Raw genomic sequence first — 10233 nt, 5'->3', positions numbered from 1 at the left:
GGGGGGGTGAGCAAACTAGTATAGTAAAGAAAAAGTCAACATATTTTTATGCAAAAAATAATCTTCATTCAGTCTCCTTGTTGGGTTGAGATCAGGAGAAATGTCAGAATAAGGTTCTATGTGATACTTTTTTTTTTTTTTTTATAACTTTGCTCTGTGAGAACAGAAGATCTGTCTATACATCAGAGGTGGACAAAATATTTGGAATTCAGGAACCAGTCTGGCCAATGCAGGAGTCAGCTGGATTTTCTTTTTCAGGAGCCAGCTCCATTGACAACAACTACCTCAAAAGTTAGGTGCTGGCTGTAATTTTTAGGAAAGACTGGCCCCTGGGATTTGTCCAGCCCTGTTTAACATACAAGACCCAAAATATGTCCTTGACATGCCACATATCTATTGTATTGGCCCCATGCAAGATGGAGAGAAAGGCTAGAAGACACCTGTGTGCAGTGATCAATTGACATAGGAACCATTACAGAATGATCAATAGCTGCATTATGTCATATAGTGCTGCATGTATGACAGCACCAGACCCATGTTTTATTCTCCCATGCTGCCAAGGACACCAACATATTAATGAATTGTTGTATGACATGAATGTCAATGACACTGTATAGCTAAGATGTTTCAAAGGAAACAAAGAAGCTGCAACTGCAGGCTCTGGTGCTGTCACTTCTATCTTGATTTATCTACCTGGAGAGTCACGTATAAGTATATCACTTCCTTCATCACTATGTATAGCTGTATGAAGCCTGGAGCAGATAACGTCCCTCATCAGCATTTCCAGCTTCCATATTTTCATCCCGATTAATTTCCTTTAAAGGGAACGTATACTGGTTTGACACACACAGTATCTCCTATTATGGTCAGCATATTTTTAATGGGGTAAATAGTTCTAGCTAAGTAATTCAACAAATTACTAATCTGTTATCACAATCTGTCCAACCCTAGTGCCAGTCGGAGGGGAGAAGTATTATCTCCTTAGCTAACCCATAGTGCTCTGGAAAGCCTGTGTCATGGACATGTCCTAAAGCCCAGCTTCAGCCACATCATTGTTTAGATTTTGATAGAGTAGGATAGAAGTAACATTTATCTCAATTGGGTATACTTCCCTTACCCTTAAGATTTTTAGCAGTTCTAAATATTCTGAAATAGTGTAAACAGTAATATAAATGTTTGGCAATGTCTTTAAAGCTTTGTTTGCATGTACAGCTTGAAAAAACACACTATATTGCCAAAAGTATCACCCTTTGCCGCTATAACAGCTTCAATTCTTCTGGGAAGGCATGCACAAGGTTTAGGAGTGTGTCTATGGGAATTTTTGACCATTGTTACAGAAGTGCATTTGTGAGATCAGGTACTTGTGTTGGGCGAGAAGGCCTGGCTCGCAGTCTCCACTCTAATTCATCCCGAAGGTGTTCTATCGGGTTGAGGTCAGGACTTTGTGCAGGCCAGTCAAGTTCCTCCACCCCAAACCCACTCAATCATGTCTTTATGGACCTTGCTTTGTGCACTGGTGCGCAGTCATGTTGGAACAGGAAGGGGCCATCCCCAAACTGTTCCCACAAAGTTGGGAGCATGAAATTGTCCAAAATGTCTTGGTATGCTGATGTCTTAAGGCTCTGTTCACACCTAGGCGTATAGAATATGCGCGTTTGTTGCGCGCTTCGTGGCTCACATTTTTACCGTGATTCGTGGTAAAAAAAACGCGCGTTTCCGAGGGCTACTTGGCTGTATCCCAATAGAAACGTGCCGCAAAGAAGCTCATGTACCTTTTCAGGCGTAGGCAGTTTTGTAGCGCGTTCAGACGGGCTGAAATACGGCAAGGTGTGAACCATACCCATAGAAAACAATGGGATTTTCATGTTGGAGCGTTTTGTAGAGCATTGAACGCGCTACAAAACGTACAGTTGTGAACCAGGTGTAAGAGTTCCCTTCACTGGAACTAAGGGGCCAAGCCCAACCCCTAAAGATAAACCTCACACCGTAATCCCCCCCCCACAACTTAACACTTGGCACAATGCAGCCAGGCAAGTACCGTTCTACTGGCAACCGCCAAACCCAGACACGTCCATCGGATTGCCAGACAGAGGAGCGTGATTGGTCACTCCAGAGAACACGTCTCCACTTCTCTAGAGTCCAGGCGCGGCGTGCTTTACACCACTGCATCCGACGCTTTGCATTGCACTTGGTGATGTAAGGTTTGGATGCAGCTGCTCGGCCATGGAAACCCATTCCATTAAGCGCTCTACGCACTGTTGTTGTGCCAATCTGAAGGTCACACAAAGTTTTGGAGGTCTGGAGTTATTGACTCTGCAGACAGTTGGCGACTTCTGCGTGGAATATTTAGTAGCAATGAAATTTCACGGATGGACTTATTGCACAGGGGGCAACCTATCACTGTACCACGCTTGAATTCACTGAGCTCCTGAGAGTGACCCATTCTTTCACAAATGTTTGTAGAAGCGTCTGCATGCCTAGGCACCTGATTTTATACACCTGTGGCCATGGAGGTGATAGGAACACCTGAATCCAATGATTTGGAGGGGTGTCCCAATACTTTTGGCAATATAGTGTATATGCACAAGGGTAGCATTATTTTTTCCTAACATATGCAGGTCCTTCTTCCTGCTTTGCAGTGCCATGCATTGGTTGTATGTAAATGCTACTTCCCACAACTAATGTCGACTGACTGAAAACTGCACTCCCTATGTGGCCGATATCTCACCTCCACAGCTCTCAAGCAGTTAGGCAGACATTGTAGTAAGACATTTCAGCATTAAGCCCATTCACACCAAGGCTGCCTGTTGCAGTGCGTTTAATGCATGCACGCTTAGTCATGTGTTAACGTGAGTTGCGTTAAGGAAGCCTATTTGTTTAAATGGTCTGCCTTACACACCACAATGCACTCTATAATCACTCCTGAAGCATTTTCCTCACATGTAATGTGTTACTGCAGTTTTCTGTGCTCTGCCAGGCAGGTGTGTTGTAGTAAAATTTGCAATGATTGGGGAGGGATGGGGAGGGATAAAGAAGCCTAGATAGAAAATCTTTTAAAGCCCTTTTTCCTGATGCAATTTAAATCACTGTACATTAGCCTTTTATTGTGCCCCTTCCGTTCAATGTACATCAATCTACAGTAATTGCACACTTAACCTTTACTGTGCCCCTCCTAGTCAATGTACATTATCCCCTCACTGAACACAGAGTTTACTGCACGCTGTCTAGTCACTGAACACCGTGCTATACACTAAACACTATGCTGTATGCAATGCACACTGCTTTGCTCATCTGTATATATTGTTCTGTAAACTATACACTTAGCAGTCCTTGGTTGTATGTTCTGTGCTCAATACTGTTCAGCTGTACATGTTGTGCTGTATAGAACCTCTTTCAAACTGCTTATGCACTGTCACTGTACAGCCTGTGCTGAATAATATATACCCAGCCAATGCACTATAGTGGCTCTCAATTGCTGGGATGTGTATACCTATGCTTTTTTGTTTTTACAATGAATTGGTCCTAAGTTTTTATAGTTTTAAACTAATAACATATATAAATCAGAGATCAGTAAGAGTTTTAGCTATTTCAAGGAAAACATAGTGTATATTTACACAACTATCACATTGTTCTATGCTTACTGTTTTATACTTTTCCTATTGTATTAAATGTAGAGATTAGCAGATTTTCCACTAGAGCAGCAGCTCCCAACCTGGGGTACAAGTACCCCCGGGAGTTATTTGGTAGCACATTTAGGGGTACTTATTTTTGTAATGGCGGAAAAAGGCTGTGTCAGTGGGGAGTCAGGACATAAATGTGTACGGAAGGTCTGCAGAGTAATCCTGCGGCTACATTTTCCAACACTCATTCTATAATTCTGGCTGAGTGATGTGCTCTTTGCTTCTCTTAAGTGCAAGGGGCCCTAGATCCAGGGTCACAGGCTGCACCCCATAGAGACCCCCAGGATAAAACTGCAATATGGCATACCCCAAAGAGCCCCCACTCCAGCCACTGCCTTCCGCCTCCTCTTACATCACTGGCCAGCGACCCAAGAGCAGGTGGGGCCAGTGATGTAAAAGGAGGCGGGGCCCTGGGACGGAACAGGAGTCAGGGCCCGGCGACCACAGAGGCGGACAGCGCTGACAGGTAAGAGATCTCAGACCCTGCAGAGCCCACTATAGAGAGTCTATGGTGGGCTCTGCAGGGTCACTCTCCGGTGGGCTCTGCAAGTGGCATAACCAGCAATCACGGGGCCCCATACAAAATTTTGCTATGAGGCCCTGTGATTTCTAGTTACGCCCCTGCCTTCATCCCAATGACACAGAGGCATTTGTGCCCCTCCTATTGTTTGTGTAATTTGGCCACACCTACCATTCAGCGCGGCACGCTACATGCTTCACTGTTAGCAACACGCCCTTCCCCACCCCCACTGATGGGTACAGTTTATACAAACGGACTGCCAAGGTTACCCAAGTAAAAAACAGGTTGGGAACCACTGCACTAGAGTCATTGAAAATTAGCCACTACAACAGTTCTACCTAACTGCTTAACAACTGTTCAGAGAAGACAATCACCCACACAGGGAGTGCATGGTTTTCAATGAGTCAGCTGACTCCCAGATGTGCATTGTGAGAAGTTGCAGTGAGGTACAACCATTATATAGCACTGTAAATCAGGGAAAAGAGAACTTGTGTTTGTTATGGTCACTTGTGGCTGCCCATGGGTAGATACAGAATTACAATTAAACACACAAAAAAGGTTTATAAAACATGAAGACACATTTCGTTGTGCGATGGTTGTAAGGTGATTAAAATTTCGTACGATCTGCCCATCTTGGACCGGCAGATCGTACTCGCGATCATCGCAAGCCCTCCCCGCTGAGGGGAGGGCTTCCGATAATTGCAGTGCTGAGCTGGCAGTGCGCGCTTGCGCACACCGGCCCGTGCGGCATTCGTCTTCCGACTGCTAGGAAGACGAAAGTTGTGCGACCGTACAGTAGATGCGGTCGCACGCTGCCCATATACCTGCAGATTATCGTACGATTGCGGGATCACATTAGTGTCAAGCATTTCAGCAGGTGTGCCCCAGTCTATCATTGTGTTGCTGGAGATTTAAACATTATTTTCTTTTAAGCGCGACCTGCTTCTTTGAAGTGTGACAATTAAAATACATTCTTAGCCACCAAATGTGCGTGTGTGTGTAAGGGGGGGGGGCATTGGGGTGCAGCTGGTTGAAAATTAGCAGCAATTGCAAGTTTGCCAAATGTTTGTGTTCAATTTTTCAGATGCTGTCAAGAATTGACATTAAAGCGGACCTTTACCCCTTTGACTAAAATCACATCAGCATACAGCTCAGCACATATTTTTACTTTACTTACAATTTCTTTTTTTCTGCTTCCTCGTCTACTTTGGCACAAATTATGTCATCGTGCCCAAGCATTGCATCCTGGGGAGGTTACACCAGCACAGCATTGCTGGGAAATCTCATTTGTGATCTCAGGGAAAGGCATGTTCCTCCCCTGAGATGATGTGTATGGTCACATGTCCTAGTCACATGTGCCAGAGTGCCTCTCCTGTGACTTTGAACTTTTGAATTGAATGTTTTTGATAGGTAGATAGATAGATAGATAGATAGATAGATAGATAGATAGATAGAGATATGAGGGTTTGTTTTAACGTGCTTTTACTACATGTTCAGAATATGTAAACACTTTAGCTGTCATAGTCTGTGCCCAGGTACACTTTAAAGTCAGTATCGTAGAACTTTACTTAAAAGGAGAACTATGGGGTTCTATCTTTTTTTATGAATGCATTTACTGTAATTAGCCAAAATGCACAGGAAGGCTGTAAAACCTTATTTTAGGTGGTGGGCGGGGCTAAGCGCCGCAATGAGAAGACACCCCGACGTATCTGACGGGATCCTCCCCACTGATGATTGACAGTGATTCTTGAGAGCTGCTGCGCGTCCACGAATATATGGACATGCGCAGCAGCTCTCTCCTTACCTGCACGTCCCCGTGTGCCAGCTCCTTCCCCCCTCTCTCTTTCTCTCCCTGCTAACAGATCGTGGATCGCTGATGACAGAGGGGAAGGAGCTCTCTCTCTCTCTGCCTCTCTGACATGCTTATTCTGTGGTTTTAATACTTTGAGAGTTACCGATCTGGAACAAGCGTGCAGCCCGTGATGATGGAACTCCTATACTTGTTTCAGGTCAGTCACAAGTAACAGTCCTATACTTGTTTCAGGTCAGTTTCAGGTCACACGTCCCCGTGTGCCAGCTCCTTCCCCCCTCTCTCTCAGACAGATCGTGGATCACTGATGACAGAGGGGAAGGAGCTCTCTCTCTTCAGCATTGACTACAAATCGGAAAGTCCATATATGGTAAATGATGTCACTCGGATCCGATCAGCAGGGATCTCCAGTGACATTTACCATATATGGACTTTCCGATTTGTAGTCAATGCTGAAGAGAGAGAGAGAGCTCCTTCCCCTCTGTCATCAGCGATCCACGATCTACGATCTGTCAGCAGGGAGACGCGCAGGCACACGGGGACGCGCAGGTAAGGAGAGAGCTGCTGCGCATGTCCATATATTCGTGGACGCGCAGCAGCTCTCAAGAATCACTGTCAATCATCAGTGGGGAGGATACCGTCAGATACGTCGGGATGCCTTCTCATTGCGGCGCTTAGCCCCGCCCACCACCTAAAATAAGGTTTTACAGCCTTCCTGTGCATTTTGGCTAATTACAGTAAATTACATTATTTACTTATTTAGCCTAAGGAATGCATTCATAAAAAGAAAGATAGAACCCCATAGTCTCCTTTAAAGAGTTTGTTGCTAATGTTGCTGTCACCATTGAACATCTTGTACATGAAAATCATATCCCCCCTTAATCTCCTTACTTCCAACGTAAACATATTTTAAAAAAAAAAAAAAAAAAAACACTACCAGGTTTTCCCATTATTTACACAAGATTAAGGGACTATAAAATATGCTATATAAATATAATACATAATAAAATATATAACATACCTTTGCTGATCTATTTCAGATTTGATCTCCTCTGTAAATAAAAAAAAAAAGAAGGAAAAAATTAGAAAGCAACTCCAAAGTTTACAACCAGTCACTTCCTGTATAGTTCAAAAGGTCATTCCACCTACAATCAATCATCTGGTTTTAGAAATAAGAAATGACAGTGGACTGTATAACTCATTCTCATAGCTTTCACACATCCAATATATCCACTTGGGTGCCACCTCCAGAGTCTTACTCCTTTTGCTGCTGCAGAATTTTCACTCACACAATTGCAATACCACTAAAAGAAAATAAAAGAAAAAAGCTTAATGAAAGTAAAAAATCGATCCATTCTCCCACATACGCCAAACACGATGGATGACGGCTTCTCCCCTGCATCTGACTGAATGCAATCACTGTTTGGCTGACAATTTTCCGCCCAGCTCTTTCTGGGTGGTGCCAACGGGGCAAATGCAGCTAAAATTTTGGCCGATTCAGCAGGAATTGTCTGAAATTTGAGCAGTGTATTGGCTCAAAAAAGGAACTGACTAAATGTTTTTTGTTTTTTTTTACCAGTGTCCAAACTTCCAGTAGGTGACAGTATAACCTGACTGTTTAAGAATTTCCTAACATTCCCGTGTCGTAATATGGATGATAAAAACAGTTTTGACTTTAGATACAAACAGTCCAAACAAGATTGGGAAGCGTACTCTGGAATTGGAAATCACCAGCCAGCACTGATAATGCCAACTAGGAATACTTCTAGTAAAAATATCAAATGTATTTTTGTTTATACCAGACAAATATCATAGAAACAAGAGTTAAATGCCTTTTCCCATACCATGTCCTAAAAATAGAAATGGTTATGCTTATGGGACATTTCTGCATTTCATGCACTGTATATGATTGCTAACTTGTTGCTAAAATACTTAATATTTACATATGCAACACCATAGCTGTCATGGTGAATTACTACAAGGAAAATCCTCATAGACTTAGAGACAAGCACATATAATATTTGTGCTATTTCTCAGTATATTCACGAGGGACCAGCACTTTGAATGAAGATCTGCATAGTCTGACTCATTAAAATATCAGGATGCCTCAGTTCTGCAGGTTTCTCACTCTCTCAGGAGAGGTGGCAGCAGTTCAGCTGCATTACAAAGACACAGCTAGAAATGCAGAAAATTATCCTATCTGCTATAAGCATTTTAAATGACAAATATGTGGCTTGCACAAATACAAATCAGAAGCTTTACTGCCAGCTTTCCCATACTTTGATCAGTAGAACACAACCCGGACGACTACAGTGAATACCACCTCTTTTACTTAAAGCTGCCATGTATGGTACCCATCACTTCTTGATGGCACTGCACAGTCCTTGCCAACTCACCTGTATCACTTCCTGATTAAAACATCTTACAATCTGATTATACAGTCACCCTTAGATCTGACTGGAAACAAACTGAATGCTTAGGTCGGCCCTCACATTTCATAGTTCTGGTAAACCCAAAAGGGAGCAGAATTATTTCCTCCAGTCCAGAAGAACCATGAAAATATGCTCCACCGAGGGCAAAATGTTTCCACACACATACTCCATCATTTTGTTTTTTAAAAATTGAGAAATTGAAGAAACGGCTATTCCTCCTACTCATGGCTTAACTTCTACTTGTGCTACTTGTGCACACCAAATTAATTGTTCACTGCCTTATAAAAATAAAAAAAAAGACTAATAACATGATAGGTGTTTGAGATTTCCCCACATGCAAGACAATCTCTGCAGCTGCTTGCTTTCACAAATTGTCCCCTGAATGACCAGATTACTTCTAGTAATTCTTTGCCATGTAAGCCCAGTCTAGATCCAACGCTGGCGAAAAACTACACCAATTGCAGAACCAGTTTCGTAGTTTTTCTTTATTAGGATTTAAAAACATACCAGGGAAAAAAATGGGTTCAACTTTCAACCCATTTCCAGAGATTTATAGGCCACACAAAACAGAAGCGTCTCCAAACAGAGTTTAATTGCTTCCTAAATCAACTCTAAATATATCCTAAAATCCTTTATAATCATAGCAGTGTGCCAGAGTTGGAGGAATTATTTTTCATATTGTCTCAAGGACTATGGAGGTTACATATCCGGTGTGGGATATAATTAGGAAACTGAAATTTGATTAATAAAAAGTACACCCAAGGGAAATGGCAAGATGCAAGCCACTGGAGATCATTGTAACTGCCATTGACTGAAGTGGCTTAAAGTGATCCTGTCACTATGTTAAAAGAAAAACATGTCCCTCTCCCACCGCATGCTCCGTAGATCTTCATTCTCTGAACAGGTATAATTGATGAAAAACCTTTAGCATTAGGCGAGTCTCGAAGCTTCAGATGCCTGGCCCAACTGCTGTCATATCAAACAAATTTACCAACAGCTCTGTAGTGTGAAGATTAACCTAATAAAGCTACTCAAAATATATTCAGTGCATGTTCCCTGTCCTGCCTAAAGCCCTACTCCGGGCTCCCCTTCCTTTTTTATACTTAACTTTTTCAAATGTCTTCAAGGCAGTCATGTAACACAGGGTGCTCCTCCTCTTTGGAAGACAGTATGTGCTCCATTTTATAGGTTGAATGACACTGAAAGAAAATCTAGTGCTAGACAGAATAGAATTACTAGGGGGGGTGACGAATAGGTGGGAATTGCAGCCAGAGCTAGGCGGTTTAAGAAAACATAGCCCAGTTGGTCTTCAATTAATCTAGCAGGCATTACTTATATTTACAATGGTTATATATCATAGACCCAGAAAATTCCTGAAAAACTACAACTTTGTGTATGACTCCAACTACCAGGTCCTTATATAAGAAGGTTGCATTTAATTTTTTTCTATTACGTTTTGGATAGAGTAGGGAAGGGTTAGTAGGGAACCCCTGTCAAATATTTATCACTGTCTGTGTCTCTGCTAGGTAGATTAATCCTCCTATTTGTCCTGGCAAACAGAGTCACTGGCAGAAAGTCTTAGGAAATCCCAAATGTTATAGTTGTCACCAGAACAAGAGGCTAGTGTAAATCTTTCAAGGGGGGCACCTGTTCTGGTGACAACTGTCTTCACTTTGTAAATACCTCCCCTCACCTCTTGTTGCGTTCCAGAGAAAGGAAATCTCCCGAATGGGACATAGACTATAAATGTATGTATGTATGTATGTATGATTATATATATATATATATATA

General features: G+C 42.5%; 1 protein-coding gene across 2 annotated transcripts in view; it reads right to left on the bottom strand.

Annotated features, from left to right (window-relative positions):
- Positions 1-10233, bottom strand: part of ARFGEF1 (ADP ribosylation factor guanine nucleotide exchange factor 1) — a 140321-nt gene that overhangs the window by 82124 nt on the left and 47964 nt on the right. For both annotated transcript variants that reach the window (XM_018554228.1, XM_018554226.1), the window contains exon 2: positions 7032-7062. In XM_018554228.1, the coding sequence (XP_018409730.1) occupies positions 7032-7062 (31 nt within the window). The remainder of the gene's footprint in view (positions 1-7031; positions 7063-10233) is intronic.

Source organism: Nanorana parkeri, unplaced genomic scaffold (assembly GCF_000935625.1).
Source record: "Nanorana parkeri isolate BGI_ZX_2015 unplaced genomic scaffold, ASM93562v1 scaffold147, whole genome shotgun sequence".
Lineage (NCBI taxonomy): Eukaryota > Metazoa > Chordata > Amphibia > Anura > Dicroglossidae > Nanorana > Nanorana parkeri.
The sequence above is the reverse complement of the archived record's forward strand: the minus strand, read 5'-3'. Positions and strand labels throughout refer to the sequence as shown.